The sequence below is a fragment of the Juglans microcarpa x Juglans regia genome, chromosome 4D, assembly GCF_004785595.1.
Source record: "Juglans microcarpa x Juglans regia isolate MS1-56 chromosome 4D, Jm3101_v1.0, whole genome shotgun sequence".
In the NCBI taxonomy this organism is placed as follows: Eukaryota; Viridiplantae; Streptophyta; class Magnoliopsida; order Fagales; family Juglandaceae; genus Juglans; species Juglans microcarpa x Juglans regia.
The window spans coordinates 18,974,251-18,994,349 of NC_054600.1; the positions used below are offsets into that span (position 1 = coordinate 18,974,251).

A 20,099-nucleotide genomic window follows, 5' to 3' on the forward strand; every position below is an offset into this window, starting at 1 on the left:
ATTCCTAATCGTAGGGATGAGACCATTGCTTAGATGTTAGAGTCTTGCTTGGTAGATTGGGAGATTAACCGCCTTTGTACGATCACCATGGATAATGCCTCATCTAATGATGTTGCTATTGATCATGTGAGGAAGAACATAAGAGATAATGAGTTCACAATTTTGGGAGGCGAGTTCATATATGTGCGATGTGCTGTACATATTTTAAACCTCATTGTATGTGATGGTTTAAAAATTATTCATGATGCTGTAAATAAGATTAGAGAAGCAATAAGATTTGTGAGGTCCTTACAGGCAAGGCTTGATATGTTTAACACATGTGCAAATGAGCTGAATATTGTGTGTGAAAAAATAGTGTGTCTAGATATTCCTACTAGATGAAACTCAACATATCTAATGCTTAGTATTGCTAAAAAATACGAAAGAGCTTTTGTGCTAATAAGAGTGAAGGAGTCACAGCTTTTGGCACCTCCGTTTGAAAATTGGCAAATAGCTCGTATTTTTATTAAGTTTCTAAAAGTTTTTTATGATGCCCCTTTGAAAATCTCTAGCTCATTGTATGTGACCTCTAATATGTTATTTCAACAAATTTGTATAATTGAGAACACTTTGAACAACATGGGTCAGAGTGAGGATGATATATTGATGAGGATGACTTCTACTATGAAACTTAAGTTTGATAAATGTTGGGAGAATACGGATAGGATAAACATGATTTTTTATTAGCTTTTGTCCTTGATCCTTGATATAAGATTACAACCTTATCATATTGGTTAAAAAGATGCAAAGGGGATGAATGTGGAGATAGAAATGAGGCCAAAGTAAGATTGCTCATGAATCGTTTGATTGGGCAATACCACAAGTTTTATGGGCTAGGTAGTGGAAGATCAAATATGACCCATAGAAGTTCCTCAAGTATTATTGGTGATGACTTGGATTGTAAAGATTTTGATACAGTTATAGAGCAATATCTTGAGAAGCAAAACAATTCAGTACTTAGCTCGGATATGGATAGGTATTTGTTGGATGTGATTGAACCAAAAATACCCGAGTTTAATAAATTGGATTGGTGGAAGAAGAACTCATTTAGATATTCCATCCTTGAGGAGATCGCACGTGATGTATTGGGCATCCCTATTTCCACCGTCGCATCCGAGTCTGCATTTAGCACCGATGGACGTGTAATAGACCCATACCCAAGCTCATTAGTTCCAGAGACTGTCCAAGCCCTAATTTTTACGCAAAATTGGTTGACTTGTGAACCACTTAATTCTTGGGAGGTCGATGAGCATGTAGAACGCGTTGACATTGACGGTAAACACTTTTATTTGTTAAGTTTGATTTGTTTATTATTAATTTATCCATTTGATTTAACCTCTACATTTTTTTCTCTTAAGGTAACTCTCTTCCTTCAACTTCAGCAACTTAAGCAACTTCAATTTCAACTTCAACTTAACCCTCTTCTTAAGGTTCTCTTTATTTTGGTAATAATTCATTGGAATTGATATTGTGCTTAAGAATTTTCATTCTTGTTTTGTTACTTAAATTGTTGGTTTTACTGGTTCCTAATTGTTTGTACTTCCAGGCTGCTCTAATTGCTTTGTCTGCCCATGCTGTTGACCCTAGTGAAGCAAAGAGGCTTAAGTTCTTGTCATCCCCTCAGGGGAATTTTCACATACATGCCCCACCTTTTTTAGTAACTGAAGGGCTTGAAATCCAAGTTAGAAGGATCTTGCATCCTTTTTTATCCCCATCTTCTCAAATATAATTCAATGATTAGTTTATCAAAATTCCCTTATCTTGCAGATTCTCTAGGATGAGCAAGAAGAAGCAGCAATTAATGCAGAGAGTAATGCTGGTTTGTTCAGATTTATGCTATATTTGCCATATAATGATGAGTTTATCGTGTTTCTATTATTTGTGCACTTTTCTAGTGGTCACATGATGTACATCACATGGCTCTACCAAACTCTATCCATGGTGGGTTAGAACAACTTTTCTTGGAGCTGATTGAATTTATCTTTTCATATCTGTTGTTCTCAGCTTGCAGAATCAATGTACGAGTACAAGGTATGATGTTCCTGATCTTAGAGGGTTCCCTTCAATGCAGGCCTTGGGAATGAGGCTGTTGAAGAAGGTTGATAGACCTGAATACAAGTTATGTTTTCTCACATGATTTCACACAAAAATCATAGTAGATGCACACTAATCATCTTTAAGCCACAAAAAGGACTCATAGAATTCATTTTAATATTTGTTGTATGTATGTGACAGTACACATAGTCATGTTGGGGTATGCAGAAGAACATGAGACAACTGTTCTGAAGCTGACTTACAAATATGGTGTGACTGAATATACCAAGGGAAATGCATATGCTCAGGTCAATTTATTAGAGAACTGTTTTCCATATTGGACTATTTTTTTTTCATTATGGAAACTTTGGCCACCCATTTTTTCTTCTAAATTCTTGTGGTTTCCATTCCAGATTGCTATCAGCACTGATGGAATAGGTTGACCCTATTTCATATTCAAGATGTGAAGACTAATGCATTTTGATTTTTGTAAATTTATGTTTTAGTTTAATTAATTGTGATGTATTATTATTATTATTTTGTTCTTTGTAAATTTATGTTTTAGTTAATTAGTTGTGATGTATTATTATTTATTTTATTTTTTGTAAATTTATGTTTTGCATTGTGATGTAACAGCAATATTATTTATTTTTCATTTTTATTTATTTTGTTTGTTAATTTCTTTTATAAAAATCTTCTATTAAAAGTGTTTAAATTATTTTTAAAAAAAAATCTGGGCAATTTAAGCATATCAGATTTTTTTTTAAAGAAAACAAGTGCTATAAAAACATTTTTTTAAGTTTAAAGTCCTTTTTTAAAAAAATAAAACATTAAAACCGGATTTAATCTGGGTTCTATCCGGTTATAACCCAGAATTTAATCTGGGTTACAACCCGGATCCGGATTAAATCCGGATATCCGGTTACAATCCAAATTGAAGCTGGTTATCTGCCTGTCCAGATTTTAGCATCCGGATCCAGATCCGGTTGAACATCCCTAATTCTCTTATCTCTCTTAATCAACAGAGATCCCAGCAAGCTTAATCTTCAAACAAAGTTTGATAACAAAAGTCAAAGTTTTAGCTTTTAGCATTACCATACCTGCAGGTATTCGGATGCATGACAATAAAAAGATTCAAATATTGAGACTCTTGGACCTAAAATTCTTCCTTAGTTGTGGCTAATGTTTGGTAATTCATAGATAAGACTTGTAGTTTTTCTTCTTTTTCTTTATCTTTGGCTGCTTTGCAAATTGGTTTGGCAGTTGGTGTGTTAGGTTTTAACTTTTGAATTTGCAAATTCCAAGGTCAATCAAGCCCATGGCTTATTTGGGTTTTGCCAAGTGTGGTTGGATCTATACTCCTAATTTAATGCTAATTATTTTGCTGTAAAGAATTGGAGGGATACTTATAAAAAAAAAAAAAAAAAAAACTAAAAGAAAAAAGAAACAATTTTAAAATAAATAAATAAATAAAGATGTTGAAATAAGGTAAAGTTAATAAATTTATCCGTAAAAGAAAATAATTGAGATCATAAGTATCTTCTTAATATTTTATTTTAACCTTGGATGGATTTAGGTTATTTCTCTAAAGTTTTATGCTTAAAATTTAGAAAAAAAAACACATAAAATAAATCATACAATATTTTTCTGAGCTGAATCCTATAGATTTATTAAACTGTGTTTTCATAGTTCATCTTAGTAAGAGATGTTTCTCTTTAGTAGGACCAGAGCAGAACAATAGTAAACCAACTGTCTTAAATTTGTCTTCAACTTAAAATTGGGGTCAAAGACATGTTAGGTGCTCCGCAAACTGTAAGCAGTGATTTATGGTTATATTTATTGTGAAGTGACCAAACATTTATTTAAAAAAAAATGTATGCTACATTCAAGAATGTGCTCAATACTCTAATAAATAAGGGACAGGTAACATTTAAAAGTTAAAAAATCAAACATTATTTTTATTATATTTAGATGAATGAGGTTAGTAAATATATATATAAATATAGCATGGATTTTCACTTCATGTCTGTGGACTGAGTAAATGTTGTTCAGAATAATGATTAGGCCAAAATTGTCCTACCTAGTTATCAAATTGGATGATTTAATTTTAGAGAAAGAGACATTATGTGAATTTTATAATATTTAATGTTGTCCTTATAATATTTCTATTGAAATCTTTAAATTAATTTAGTTTAGTGTTTCAATCCGAAACTTTAAAGGATTGGAACTCTAAATTAATTTAGGGTTCGGATTAAAATTAAAATACACAAAAAAATTTAAAATCACAACATCAAACACATGCACAATCAAATCTCGATTTTCCATAGCACACATTTCACAAATCACATCCTCAATTTTTATTTAATCTCAACCTTCCTCTAATCTCCATAACTAAAAAAAAAAAAAAAAAAAAAAAAAAAACATAAAATGCTAAAGGGCTTTCGGATTTAGGGCTTACCTTTGGCGACGATGATGCAAACAACTACAATGACGATTGCAACAGACATAGAAAGTGACGGAGATGGGTGACACCTGATACAGTGAGAGAGAGCGACGGAGAGAGAACTGAGAGAGAGAATGATTTGAGAAAGGGAGGGGGGAGGGGAGTCGGGAAAGGGGGGACTTACCATGCTAAACCAAACGTTATTGTTTTGTCTACAATGACAAAACGACGTTGTTTGTCTATGGGTTTTTTTTTTATATAATTATATATATATACATGGGGGCGGGTGGCCCTGCTCGCATCTGCAGCGCGGATCCCCGTCCCGCCTGGGCGGGGGCGAGGCCCTACTGCCCACCCCTAATGTTTGAGAATACAATTGTTCTCAAACTATTTTACTATTATTTACAAACAGTTCATTACTATTCACAAATGTTCTGAGATACTTTTAGCATCCAAATGCCTTCAAATGACCTCAATTAGCCATTCCTTTATGTTAACTATTAAAATATTAATTTTTAATATTTCTTTATCATTTCTTAATTTATTTATTCAACGATCTTATTTTTTTAATTTAACGGTCACATTTGTTTTTTTATTTAGCAGATTATAATTCTTATGGATTATATTTCTATTTGAAAAATTAAAAAATGAAATAAAAGCTACATATATTTTTTTTCACATATAACATATCAACAAATTCAAATTGTTAAGATGATAAAAAAAATAGACTACGTAAAACAAGTTTAATTGTTAAATCTTAGCTAGCTGGTGGTGCATCTTATAAGATTTTGATAGTTTGAAATAGAGATAAAAGAGCGCAACTGAACCCTTGGTTAAGAATATAAATAATTAATCTTCAACTTTTGAAATAAATGATGATTTCACATAGTATTAAAGCAGAGGTCTTGAGATCGAATACAGAATCTACACATAATTTTAACTAAATATTTTTAAGTGTTGATCTCACTTATTGAGATTTGGAGGGTAGTTGACCCTTACATGAGTGGAGTGCTAAGGACATAAATAAGTAAATATATCTACTGCCACCAGTTTAATCTTTTAGGATGTAGTTTCACCCCATACCTAATTAATTGCCCAACTTTGTCCAAAAACAAATTCTCGTTGAAATCGGCAACTTTCATCTTGCGAAGGGAAAGAAAACTCTCCTTCTGTGCCTCTTTAAGCCAAAATCCAACAAATTCCCCCCTTTTTATGTTTGAGAGAGTGGAGTCGTCTACCTTCCTCCCAGTCCTACCACTCCCACCAAGATATCCATATGCTTTTTCTCTCATGTTATTTGTCTCCTAGCTCAGTTAAGGTCTAATCTACTACCCTCCAATTAAGGTTATAATCGGTCCAATCTTGTTGATCCAAAGGAAAATTTTTGGACCGGATCGAAACTTTCGGTCCATCCATTTTTCACCTTGAGACCGGACCAATGATACTTATAGACTAGATCGGATCGCTTCCTATCGGTCCATTTCGATCATGGCCTGTGCAAAATGGGTCACTTTTTGTTAAAGGCCCAACTTATATTTTCTTGTTTATTTCAGCCTAACATTGAAAAAAAAACCCAAAATAACTATGGTTTTGAATATTATCCAAACTCTAAATAGAAGAAAAGAAAAAAAAATATACATAAAAATTACCCATATCCATTCATGAAGGTTAGCAATCATCATAATAAAATTAAAAATAAAAAATAGAGAAAAATAAATGAAAAAAGTACAATATCACCCAAACTCCAAATAAAAAGATAAACATAAGATGAAAGGAAAAAACATACATAACCTATACAACTATTATATAAAATAATGTATAACAAATATTTTAAAAACACTATATATACTATTCAGTTGATCCGGTCCGGGACAAAAAAACCATATCCCGGGACCGGATTGAGAACCAAAGCTCCCAAAATATAGGGACTGAAACTAACCATACCTTATCAGTTTGGTTTGGACCAACCAGAACCATTCAGTCCAGTCGAGTTTTTCGGTCTGGAGCGATATACTTACAGCCCTACCTCCGATGACCAAATAGCCAAACGCACCCTGCCATACCGTTCCCTAGTTTTCGATCTACCGGTACCCAATGTACATGCCACCGGGATAGCCTAGTGCATGAGTCACATGGGTAGCCTAGCTCGCACGTGAGGCCTACAAGCCATTGCACTATTTCTTTGAATCATGTGTGCTGCATCGGGGGATTTGAGATTTCGACTTCCACAAATCGTTTATATTTGACCTAAGTCCACTTCAATGCCCTCGACGCAAGCCCCTGATTAGGTATCTTCATCCTTTAGATTGAAGAAATGTGTGTATAGATTTAAGAAAAAAAAAGGGCACAAAAATTGCAAAACCAATCCGAATTCATCTACTTAAGCTGCAACAGTGGCAAACTAATCCTTCCCAAGCGAAACCTGACTTCCACCCATAAAGCATAACATAAAACCAAAGTTCAGCAAGTGCATGGATCTTGGATCCACCAGCCCCTCCATTTTGCATCGAGTAGATGAAGCTTCAGGCCCTTTTCAAGTTTTCCTCAACATTCCACTCTTTGCTGGCTTTGTATCCCCATTGCTCTACTACAATCTCTCCATAAGTTGGGCTTTAAGTTCATTTTTTCTTAAAAACTTCTACCCTTTATATTTATGTCTGTTTGGTTACTGAGAAATTGCCTAGGAGAGGAAGACTCTGAATTCTAAATGTCATAATTTGTGGCCGAAATCAATCTTAAACTCTCTTCTTGGTTGGATTGATTAATCCATTTTAAGTTTGAGTATCCTTGTGAATGGAGAATTTTTACTTGTATTTGCTGGTATGTTTTTAGGTAATTCAAGTGCGGAATGTCTCATCTAGAGCATGGAATGAGAGGAGAAAGCGAAGGAGAGGGGGAGAGAAATGTTAAGAGAGGGAGAGAAAATGAGGCAGTTGTACTCCTGCTTGGCGGTGTCATTGTCAGTTAAGATGGTGCCGTGGTTGGTTGTGGCAAAAGAGGGAGAGAGCTGGGTGAGTAGAGAAGAAGAGAAGAAATAGGTTTAGCTACGCAAGGAACAAAAAGTGAAAGGAGAGAGATGCAACTAAGAGAGAAAAAATAATGTCATTATAATGTTTAGCTATGCCATTGTGTCCAATATATATTTCCCGACACAGTGTAGCTCAAAACCATTTTAGCTAAGATGTAGCTAATCCGATGCAGGTGAAAATAGTATAAATTCTTTTTTCATGAGTATAGAATTGTTCTTTGTGGATATTTATGTATGTACATATGCATTTGGAACTACACTCCCCAGAAAAAAACTACTCATAAAAATTTCCAAAAGGTAAGTTTTCTCAACATTCCCGTGTAGTGTCTTCAAGAATTATGATCAATCACAGATCATGGAAGCAAAGGTAATTGAAGTTCAGATCTGTCATGTTCCATTTGATAAAATGGAGGAAACGTGCACCTGATACTACAAAACTAGTATAAAATAATGACTGTACATAGGTATGACTACAATTTTACTAAAGCCAACTATTGAATTCTCATATCTTTCTCCTTAAAGGTTCATAGAAAATCAAAATAGTGGAACTACAATAACTGACAAGTTATCCATGCTACCTTTCTCGAATGCTGTCTCGACTATGCATTCGGCCAATGAGGATGAAGCCAAGCAAGAACCTGAATCATGTATAAGATCACATAGTTCTTCCGGTGTCAAGCTTTCAAAAGTTCCGTCAGATGATACCACCAAATATCTATTATTGACATTTAGAGGTTGCCAGCCAGTCACCTCAGGCACAGCTGTAACACCATATCTGACCACCCAAACAAAAAAAAAAAAAGACAAAAAGAGAGAGAGAATGAAGCTCTCTCATAAATAATTGGACGACAATGGCTAAACGTAACATGTAAAATATATTCCATAAGTCACAGTGAGCTCTAAACAAGGTAAAAGTTTGGACTTCTTCTATTTTGGTCATACAAATTCATGCTGGAATGCAAAATGGATCAACGAACAAAAGATTGACTAGAGAGAGAGCAGGGGAAAATTCAGCTGTCATTTGAGATTTCAAAACTCACCTCTTTAGATACACATCACCAATGGATCGGGACACAGCGAGTATACCATTGACTCGAGGAACACCCAACCCAATAATCGAACCACCAGCTGCCTGAATTCGAGCTCGTTCATCATCTCTATCTGGATGATTATCTTCTGTCAGTTCAATAGCTGAAAGATTGGCTGTCAAATTACCTGTCATTTTCATTTAAACAATCAGACAATCAGCTACTAGGTAAAGCACAGTAAAGTTAGTGGTGAAATTTGTATATTAATATGTTTAACATACAAACGACTGCTTAATGAAGTCATACTTCATGTAGAAGCATCGAACAACAAGCATTCTTTATTATTTTAGCACATATCTAATGGATACAACTAAACCCAAGTCATCTAAAACTTAATCCGCACTAACTGGGTCATTTATCTTTAGAATGCCCCTAATAAAAGGATTCATATTATTAAAAAAAAATATATCAGGAGCTAGTTCGCTGACCAGACTCAATATTCGCTGTGCATAGAAGGGCCTTTGAGTCACCAACATTGGCAATTAAAATCTTCCCATCAACAAGAAGAGCTACAGTAGCTGTGGATCCTGAGAAAAGCTTCTTTTCAAAAGCATCCTGAATGTATACAATGGAAAATAGATTAATAGATGAAGAAAAATAGTTTAAAGAACACAGAACTAAAAGTAGTTAACTTTTACTTGCCTGAGAAAATTTAAAGTCGACTTCATGGATTGTGTTTAATAATGCTTCTCTTAGTATTTCCAACTGCATAACATCATCCTCAGTTACAGGTAGAACTCCCCTGTACCGTGTCATTAGCTTGTATGAGTTGAACACAGCATGCATGTAAAAGTAATCCAAAAGAAGTTTAGAAGCCATGTCACTAGCTTCATTACCGCCATGACCATCAAATACTGCCACAAGACCAATTGTAAATTCCTCAAGCCCAGTTTTTCCTGCAACCAAGTCAAGCTTCAACTGTATATTGCGTGTAACTATCACAATTTGTTTTTGATAGTTTGAAAATTGGTGCACCTACAACAGAGTTTCTTGAAGAAATGAAATCTTACTTAGATAAACAAAGGAACAGTAAATGAAAATTAATGAAAATTTAGGGAACCTACTATTGCATTTATTATACAAATTTTCACTCTCTCGCTATTGTTTTGTTTTTCCCCATCTTTCTTTTTTTTTTCCCCAAACTTCAGTAGACAATACAATTTCATGTCACACATTTAAGATTTGTAAGTAAAATCCACAATACCAGTCCTAAAATATGGAAACTTGAGAGAGAGAGAGAGAGAGAGAGAGAGAGAGAGTTCTTCCTCTATTACAGTACTTGCTGTATCAGTAAAATCCATAATACCAGTCCTAAAACACCAGTCCTTGACTGGCACTCCCCTCCCGAGATTCTTTTTTGCCACACTATTTTCCTGGGCTTCTGTCATTGTTTGTAATGAGGACAGCTTCCATAATTTGCTTGTATCCATCTCTAGTGGTTAGTGGTTATTAGGTGTATTCTGTGTACACTTCCTACATACTTGGGCTATGCCTATTACTATCAATAAAGCCTTACATTTACTTATAGAGAGAGAGAGAGAGTACCGAGAAGCGGTATTTTCATATGAAGATCACATAATAAACGATCCTCTTGGTATTCTCTACTTCCCTGAAATGTGGCAGCCTGGCAGTTCACAGTCTGATTTCGAGGGTAACCAGAAGAGAGAACCCACCTAGAACATTCGGGAGACTGTAACACGGCAGAAACACCACCTTCATCATACACCATCATACATGACACAGATACTCCATATGAAAGTGCAATAGTGACAACAAAAGCTCCTAAAAAGAGTACTGCAATTTTCAACACCTCCATCATGAGGTGGATGTCATAAATTTACTCCTGAGAAAAAAGAAGTAAAAAAGTCACAAAGAAGTGACTCTGGAAAAATCAAGTACAGTACGAAATAATTCACAGATATGGCAGTTCGTTTGGCTACACAATGGGTAGAAAATGCATAGAAATAAAACAAATCGTTCTATAACAAACTAATAGAAAAGTCTTATTAAACAGGTGTCATAAAAGTTCATTTCTGGAAACACGTAATCATGAGAACTTGGCATCATATCTTCTCAGTTTATCATTAACAGATTACATCATGCAAGTAGTGAATCAGACTTCAGATTTCTCAAGATTCATATGATTTGTCAAGTTCGAATTTTTAATATATGAATAAAGTTTTGGCAAGCAGAGCTACTAAACATAGTGTACAGAGAAGTCGTGAACAATTATAAGAAACCTACTCGATAGTTACTTCCCCTCTGATTGCTGTTTTTTCAAGGTATTTGCAACAATAGACAAACTAAAGTATGCAATCCATCTTCTCAGCAGCTCTCACACCACATATACACAAATGAGCTAACCACAACCATTATCAGCATATAATAGGAGCTTTCAATTCAGGCATTTTATTGTAATTATGGAATTTTTTATGTTTATTTACAAGATTTTGGTTTGGCATGTAAGTAGAGGGTGAAAATGTTATCATGGATAGTTCCTGAACGAAACCCCTTATTAAGCACAATAGCACAATGGACCATTACAAAAAGCAATAACCCACCGTACCTGAGCAAAAAGTCTAGGTTTTTTTCTCAGATTTTTTTTTTTTTTTTTAATCTTTACTCATCAAAACAGTATAAAGCATAGAATTAAACCATTATTCTCTTTTTCATTTCCTTTCCATCAGGTTTCTCAGCCTCCAAACAGAGGTTAAAAGAATTAATTCAGAAGTCCCAGAAAATATGCGCAATTAATTGCACAGAAATTGGCAGCAGCAAAAGACAAAGCTAAACCCATTACAAATATCCCAACCAAAATTCCTGCAAAGACCGAAAAAGCATTTACGTTCGTAAATTTTCCTTCGCTTTCCTAGCAACCCATTGCATAAGCTAGAAAGAAGGTCAAAGGAGAGGGATCGAAACCTTATTAATGAGCGTCGTAGGAAAAGCAGAGTTGGAGACGAACGATTTCATTGAGACGGTGACACAGCGAGTGAAAAGACTTTTCAAAATTGCTAATTAGGCCTTGATACAAAATTCTTCCGTTTTATCTTATCTAATTATTATTATTTTTTCAAATTTTCGTATATATAATAAATAATTTAATTTTTTAAAATTATAAAATAATAATAATATTAAAAAATAATATTTTAATAGTATTTTATTTAATTTTAACTCTCATCTCATTTCATCTCAATTGTTTATTCTCTACGATTTTTTATTAAGGCAAATTTGTATTATGAGAAGCGTTATAGCTACAAAAAATTACACAAAAATAATCCTACAAATTGACATGATTTTATATGATTTTTTAAATTTATTTTATAATAAAAATAATTTTAGAATTTGATAAATTACATTAAATTACATAAATTTATGAGATTATTTTTATATAATCTATTTGTGATTTGAGAATTTTTCTTACATTATTATAAAGGTCGAGGGTGGGGAGTCTCTATGGTAATTTCATTACAATACCGTACGCAATGAAAAAAAAAGTGATTGGCCAAAGTAATGGTCCGGTCTTGATACATGGATGATAAAGTACCAAGAAAATAATATCTTAGTTTTTTTTTTTTCTTTTTAAAAGGAAACTTTATTATCTCTTCCTCTATAACAAGGATGAAATACATGGAGATACTCTTCCATGGTTACAAGTACATCAGAGATAGCTAAAGAGTCTTTTGCCAATACATGGGCTATTAGATTGGAATTCCTTTTAACATGATGAACCTCTCACTTGGTAAAATTCCTCAAGTTTTCTTTAGCATCTGTCACAAACATCCATGTACTGGTCCGTGCATTTTCTTCATTCTTCAAAACCTTAATAATATGTAGAGTCACCTTCAATAATAACCTTTCTAAGTCTCAGCTCTAAACCAAAGATTGTGGCTTGAAGTGCCCATATGATTCAACCAATAGAGGATTTAGGAAGAGGCTCTTGTTCATTCTCAATGTAGCAATGACCTTCCCTTCATAGTCTCAAGCAATAACACCTATTCCAATCTTAAAGTAAGCCCTATCTACTGCGGCATCCCAATTTAGTTTATAAGTATTTAATAGTGGAGGTTTCCATTTATCTGCTGTACTACTTCCTGGACTAGTGGTCATAGATTGCTGTTCTTGCATCTCAAATAATTACTGTAGAGTTTGTTGTGCATCCCTCACCACTCTATTGGGATGTTTAAATTCCGTGTTGAAGATGAGTTCATTCATTCTCAGCCAAATTTTCCTAGCCACCATTGCAAATTCCTGCATCAATTCAATTTTCGATATGGTTCTATCAGCTCCAAAAAATTCCTGTTGGAGAAGTGACTCTTCTGGATCCTCTTTGAGCACTGACCCCATACATCCTTTACTAATTCACACTCCCAAATTGCATGAACAATTGTCTCATCTGCATTGGAGCAAATAGGACACTTTAGATGCTCCACTATCTTCTTTTTAAAAAGATTAGCTTGAGTAGGTAAAGCATCAAGGCAAGCTCTGCAAATGAATACCTTATCACTTGGGGGTACCTGCAATTTCCATATAAGTTTCCACACTGAAAATTATAGCTGCTTGAGGCCAGACCCTTTGTTGTCAATTGAATTTTCTTGTGCATGTGATAGACACTTTTAGCAGTGAAATAACCATTTGAAGTGCCCTTCCAAATTAGTTTATCTGAGCTATTGGAAGAACTAATAGGAATATGTGCTATTACCTCAACTTCTTCCTTTAGAAAATTTTCTCCACAAGAACAGCTCTCCAAGTCTTTGCACCTACATCAATCAGCTCCTAGACTTTGGCCTTACTATCCAATATTTTAATAGAACTTTTGAGTCTTAGTTGGTGCTAGCTTGAGGATCCATTTGTCTTCCCATATATTAACCTGATCACCATTGCCTATCCTCTAATATGAGCCTGATTCAATTAATGGTCTAGTAGCAAGTATGCTCCCCCATATATAAGAATGCTTATTACCCAATTTAGCTCACAAGAAAGAAGACCCGTGATAGTACTTTACTTTTAATACTTGAGAGGCTAGAGATCAAGGGTTTTGAGGCAATCTCTACCCTTGTTTGGCAAGCATAGCAAGATTGAAACTCTCCAAGCCTCTAAACCCCATACCTCCTTCTGATTAAGCCTTCCCTAGGGTGCTCCATGATACCCAATGAATCTTCTTCTCATTCTCTAGTTGGCCCCATCAAAAATTTTGCCTCACATTATTTATGCTTCTGAGCAATCTACTTGGCAGCTTAAAAACACTCATGTTATATGTTGGAGAGCCTGCACCACTGCTTTAATGAATATCTCCTTTCCAACTTGGGATAGTGTTTTCACCCTATGACTGCTAAACCTCATTCGCTCTAATATACTTCTAAAGGATTGTTCTCAAGCTCTTCCTACCACAGTTGGCAACCCAAGGTATTTCTCATAAGGTATTGTAGATCATACCCCAACTATGCTTAAGATATATTCTTAAGTTTCGTGGGCTGTGTTTTTGCTGAATTGGATTGAGGTCTTCTCTAAATTCAATTTTTGTCCTGAGGCTTCTTCATAAATTCTAAGGAGACTGAACATTATGCTCCATTCAATTGGATTTGCTTTGCAAAATAAGAGGCTATCATCTGCAAAAAATAGGTGAGTGTTAAGGTGGTTGATTTAAGTATTTAGAATGTTATGATAATCTGTTGTTTTGTCTACTATAAAGAAGATTGTAGTAAAAAGAGGTGCACTATTGTAGATTGTAGTTTGGAAAACGTTGGAGATCTTCGTTGCCTTATTTTTGGTAGGAGTACAAGGACTTCGATTTTTAGAATAGTAACATAGTATGCAGATCAAAAGGACTAAGTGTCTGTTTGAGATTGTGTTAAGATTCTTAAAAAGAATTTAAATAATTTTAAAAATATTTAATGAAAAAAATTAAATTATTTGGGTGTTATATATTAAAGTATATTTCAATCTCAAATAAGAACTTCGATTTTGATGCTTTTCCTCAAACGTGTTTTTCCAGATAATGTGAAACGTAATTCGAATTTTAAAAAAACTGTCAATGGGCGAAAATACTTATACAACTTTCACATAATTACAACTTTCAAACTTTCAAAGATATGATGATAATCTTTGAAAAAAAATCAAATAATTTTCATTTCTACTTCAGAAAACACTTTTATTTGTTTCCAAACAAATATAACATGTTTGAAATTGCTTTAAACATATAGTTTTTTTTCTAATCAATTTAAACATATAGTTACCTAACAGTAAATACATTTTTAATAGTATAACTTATTACTTAAACTATAAGGTATAAGAGCATTGACAATGATCATTGCCAAGTCCAAATTTTAGCTAGAATTTTAAGTTTTGGCTATAACATTAATCTTTGCCTAGGTGAATCCACATTGGACTAGTCATTAGATTAGTCAAAATAATAATATAATATAATTTTTTAATAATAATTTTTTTAATTAATTTTTTTTTTCATATTTGGCAATTACACTAACTATATATTAATTAATAATTTAATTTGATACTTAAATTATTGTTTCCCAACTAATATTTTTCCTAAACCTATTATTTTTCATCTACAAAAAATATAGAAGTTCCAAAGTACAATATAGAAGAAGAACCTAAAAACTAAGGACAGAAATGTGAAGTAAAAAAAAAAAAACAACCAACAAGGTTGTCATGGCAGACCAGATATGAGGAACTCTCTGCTACCACCACTTCAGTCCATTAATCCTAAGTTATCCATGCTTAGAACCAACCCAAAGCAACCACACACTAATGAAATGGAGAAAATAAGGATCCCAAACATGTGCTAAATGCTCCATTTATTTGTTTTCTGCTATGCATCTCCATAGTACTGCATCAATGGAGTATGTGTGTCCTTCTATGCTAAAACATAGCCATACACAAACCATATACAAACCAGAGTCCAAACTTAGTGTAAATACAAAACATTTTGGAACTTAAATCCAACCCACCATAGTTTCTCCTCTCTTCTACACACGCCACCAATTTACTAGGAGCAACCTCAGACATATCATCAAGTAGAAGATACTACTTCTACACATGACACCACCATAGTTGCCTACCTTCTACACACGGCACCACCATAGTTTCCTACATCCTTCCAAGTAGAAGATACTAAAACAGCTATACCATCTGATATATCATCAATGTGGGGTTAACATCCTCTCCTTACCACCAAAAAGCATTCCATGAAGGGTAGATAACTTGATGCTCTTTAATTGAAGTCATAGGCAATACCATTAAAGAATACAAATGAAATTTGTGCTTGCAACTAGTCACCTTTTTAAAGGACAAACATTAGTATTCTCAACATCAGTATCTTCAATACAGTCCATAGTCCAACATATATAAAATGAATTAGTTGTATTGAGCAACACAGTCCATAAATAAATACCAACATAGTCCAGAGTCTAACATTAGCATCCTCAACACAGTCCACATGCTTTGTTTAGTTGCATAATATACATAAAAAGTAATCTAAACACACAAATCACAATGGAACACAAAAATAGTACAAGATCCACCAACTTAATTAGCAAGACACAACAACACCATAGGAATACAAGATTCCAAATTCAAGTCCAGCAACAAAGTTCACTATTCAAGTCCAGCAATACAAGGCACCAACAGTCCATATAAATATCTCTTTACATACCAAAAGAGTCAGAAAAGTTACCAAAACAATCCACAAATTACTAACAGAGTTCAGTTTTCAGTACAAAGATAATATCCATAGTTCACACATTTAGTTGCTACCCAGCCACATATTTATCCAGCCCACATGTGGCTGGACAGTCACTAAATTCTCAAAAAATTTAGTTCTATCAATAGTAAAAGTTAGACATCTACATAATAAGGTGTCGAATGAGAGCTAGATCTACCTCCGGAATGAGATTTCGATTCCTAAAAAATTGCTAGTTGAATATTACGGAAATATTCTTGTTGCATGTCATTCATGCCACGTAAATCTAGCATCATCATCTTGCCTTCAAATTTCTTATTCTCTAGTTCAAACTTCTTCTTCTTTTGGTTCAAATACTTTCTCGCTTTTTTGGTTTGCCTTCAATGCAGCATTTCTTCGCTCTTCCATGGTCGTGACTCTATCCTCGATCATTTTAGCTAAGGAAATGCTGATCTCAAACTCTTTGCCTTCCATCGACTTCCGTCTCCTCTCCTTTTCTTTCTCAGCTTTTTTGCCTAGAGGTCTCTCAGCAAAAACCTCCATGTTCTCCTCCACCGTGTCAATAGCAACTTCACTTTATGGTTTTTCTTGTGGCCTTCTCCTCGTCCCAAGGGTGGAGATGTGTTGCTGCCATTTTGGTAAGACACCAACAGTGCTCCATTGTGAAGTTACTCTTCTCCATCTCTTTATACAAAATTTTTGCCTTCTCAATCTACAAATCGATAGGAATATTGATAGTTCATAAATTAGTCATACATAATTGTGATAATTAAAAGAAAATGTTATATACCTTGTCTTCCTCTGTTGCACCACTTGGATACAATGACTCTCATTGTGCTAAAAATGCACAAAACGTATTTGTGCATTTCTGAATTGAGGACCACCGATTCATCAAAGAAACTACAGAATGGTTCACATTGTTCGATTTTTTATATTCATGATAAAATTCTGAAATTATGTCCCACATTTGAGTGGACTTTTGATCAGTACCCTTTATTGCATCGATACTAATGTTGAGCCAAGCTGAGACGAGTATGTTATCCTTTTCTATAGTGAAAGATGCACTCCTTTGAACTTTTTTTGGAGGATACATCTTTTCACCGTCATTGAATGTTGCTTGGAACACAATATTAGAATGTTGCGTTGGGGTGCTATTACAACCCTATCCTCCACTTTGTAATAGAGTGGTGAAGAATGGGTCATTATCAATTTGTGTGTCCATCCTTGAAAAATATTACATTTTCAAGGAGTTAGAAAAGTTTAAAAATTTTCAAATCCCACAAAACAGCAAATAATGTTACCGCAAATTAAACAAACGACATGCAAACAGTCCACAAATATGCAGAAAATCAGAGTTAGAAATAACAGTCATTTGTTGATCTGGTATACAAAGAAATATGTAGAAAAACACAAAGAAAAACAGCAAAGAAATATGCAGAAAAACAGTAAAGAAAAACAACAAAGAAATAAACTTCTTGTTCTGTTTTGCAAAGAAGAACAAAAAAGACATTTTATTCCTGATCTGGTATGCAAAGATAAATTGGGGTTATGCTGTGCCAGTACATGAAGATGTTAAGATTTTATGTGAAATCTTTGTTTTTGGTTGGATGTGTTGATGCTGTGCCAGTCTATAGAGAAGTTAAGATTTTTGGTATTCCTTTAGCTTCAAAGTATTACTGCAAAAAGAGTAATGCAAGTATTGGTATTCCTTTATTTTTGGCTTTTCTCTCCATTTTGGGATTGGCACTAATAACTTCACAGAGTTGTTGGCTCAACAACTATTTCTCATAATGTAAATGTCTATTCTATGAGATTTTTGAAAGGGATGGGAGGGATGTAAGCTTTTTGCTTTTTGATATTATCATTTTAGGCCCAACAAAGATTAATTTTGTTCCTAGATTGTCCAACAGATTTTGTTCCTAGAATGAGTAATCAAAACCTAAAAAGTGACATATTAATTAAAATTTGTCTAAAAGTTTATCTTAATCAATGTCGATGTTAATGTTCTAATCAATCTAAATCAATATCATCTAAACAATAATAGGCATGCCCACAAACCCTTTATCGTAGTAAATCATGTTATAAATCTCAAATAATAGGATTTAGCTTCTGCACATAAAGAAATGCATACATACCCACATACATATACTTTTTTTTTATAAGTGTCTTAACAATGGTAACAAATAATATATGTGTTGTTTCCGGGATCAAATGGCATTGAAAGAAACCATCGATCAGGATAGCCACAAATTATATGTAGCATCCAAGCCATTACCCACATACATATACTACTACATACACACATAAATACATCCTAAAGCATGCTTACATGAAAGGAGAGCTTAAATTAGGAAAAATCTGAGACATTAAGAAAAGGAAAAGAAATTAAGAGGCTCTACATGAAAGCATATAAACTAGTAAACAAGAAAATACTAACATTATCTTTTCATGTTGAGTATAAGCTCAAATCAAAACCCTGAATTAATACAAAAACAACAATAACAACAACAGCAACAATACAAACCCATGTAACCAATAGCAAACACAAGACCAATCGATAATCAAAATAACTAGTAAAACAACAGAGTGAGACAAGAGAAAAATGTTCATGCACGAAAAGCAAACAAACCCAAAAAAAAAAATGAAACAACGGATTGTAGTTACCGAAAAAAAAAAAGGGGGCTCAACTCTAAGACTCTGAGAAGAGGTTTGGCTGGACGCGATAATAAACAACTTCAGAAAAATCAGCAACATTAACTTTAGAAAAATCAGCAACGATAATAACCAGCTTACCCAAACAAATTCATACCCATTTCACAAATTCATAAATTCATACTCAAAATACTCAATACAAAGCTTACCCAAATAAAGTTTCGGTAGTTTTACCAACCCAAACCGAGAGAGAGTGTTGTGTTCTTAAGCCAAGCCGAGAGAGAGAGAGAGAGGAAATTGCACAACTGTGGAAGATCGACCCAAGAACAGAGAGACAATCGATTGAGGAAGAGAGAAGATGGAGAAGAGTTTCTGAAAAAAAAAAAAGGCAAATGGAGAGAAGAGGGAGAGACGAGCGAGGGTAGCGTTTCTGAATTAGGGAAAACATGAGGGAAATATAAGGGAAAGAGAGAGGAGCAGTTGGACGGAAACAATAAAATATACCTTTGATCCTTCTACAGGAACTCGCCAACTATGATTAGAGAGGGAGATTTACTGTAGCTCAAATTAGGAAAATATAGTTTTGGCTATTCCAATGTAGGAATTTTATCTCAGAAAAGGTTAAAGTTTAGACTTGGACTTGGCAATGGCTAGTCCATTGCCAGTGCTTTAGAGCATTAGCATTGGATTATGCAAATGCAAATGCAAAATTTGCATAATATAACATGATTTTGCATTTGGCTATTCTACTTAAAACTTATTCCCATATTGGATTATCCATATATTAGTCAAAATAATAATAAAATATTATAAATTTAATAATATTTTTTTCTCAATTTTTTTTGTTCTATTATTTTTTAAAAAAAAATTAAGAGCTATATGAAAATATTAATATTATACAATATGAGATTTGGATAAAGATGTGGATGTGTCCTGGAGTGCAGTAAATACATTCTAAATACTTCATACAATACTATTAAAAAAAATACGTCTATTACATTTTCATATAAAAAAAACACCTGGGACGAGCACAAGCATAAAAAAAAAAAAAAAAAAAAGCGCAATTGTAGCACAAGGTAGAACCGTAGAGCTACACTTTTTTTTTTTTTTGGTGGT

At 33.8% G+C, this 20,099-nt stretch overlaps 1 protein-coding gene, 1 long non-coding RNA gene and 1 other non-coding gene across 7 annotated transcripts; 1 reads left to right on the forward strand and 2 right to left on the reverse strand.

Annotated features, from left to right (window-relative positions):
* The first annotated feature begins 1,238 nt into the window (after positions 1–1,238).
* On the forward strand, positions 1,239–2,206 carry LOC121260901. 2 transcript variants are annotated; one of them, XR_005939804.1, is made up of 4 exons: positions 1,239–1,314; positions 1,586–1,720; positions 1,807–1,858; positions 2,044–2,206. It is a non-coding gene; the product is annotated as an uncharacterized LOC121260901 (long non-coding RNA). The 2 variants fall into 2 exon arrangements; XR_005939803.1 differs by lacking the exon at positions 1,239–1,314 and having other exon boundaries at positions 1,451–1,720; positions 2,044–2,205.
* A 5,709-nt stretch (positions 2,207–7,915) lies between these two features.
* Positions 7,916–11,657, reverse strand: LOC121260816 (probable protein phosphatase 2C 51). 4 transcript variants are annotated; one of them, XM_041162849.1, is made up of 6 exons: positions 11,478–11,657; positions 10,178–10,475; positions 9,275–9,528; positions 9,061–9,187; positions 8,585–8,759; positions 7,916–8,319 (listed from the first exon to the last, which is right to left on the reverse strand). In XM_041162849.1, exons 2-6 carry the CDS (start codon positions 10,449–10,451, stop codon positions 8,079–8,081), a joined length of 1,071 nt encoding a protein of 356 aa, XP_041018783.1. In that variant the 5' UTR covers positions 10,452–10,475; positions 11,478–11,657; the 3' UTR covers positions 7,916–8,078. The 4 variants fall into 4 exon arrangements, with proteins under 4 accessions (XP_041018783.1, XP_041018784.1, XP_041018782.1 ...); XM_041162850.1 differs by lacking the exon at positions 11,478–11,657 and adding an exon at positions 10,877–11,449 and having other exon boundaries at positions 7,916–8,182; XM_041162848.1 differs by lacking the exon at positions 11,478–11,657 and adding an exon at positions 10,877–11,445.
* Positions 11,658–18,515: 6,858 nt separating this feature from the next.
* LOC121261731 lies at positions 18,516–18,643 on the reverse strand. The gene has a single exon (XR_005939959.1). It is a non-coding gene; the product is annotated as a small nucleolar RNA snoR80 (small nucleolar RNA).
* Positions 18,644–20,099: the final 1,456 nt, after the last annotated feature.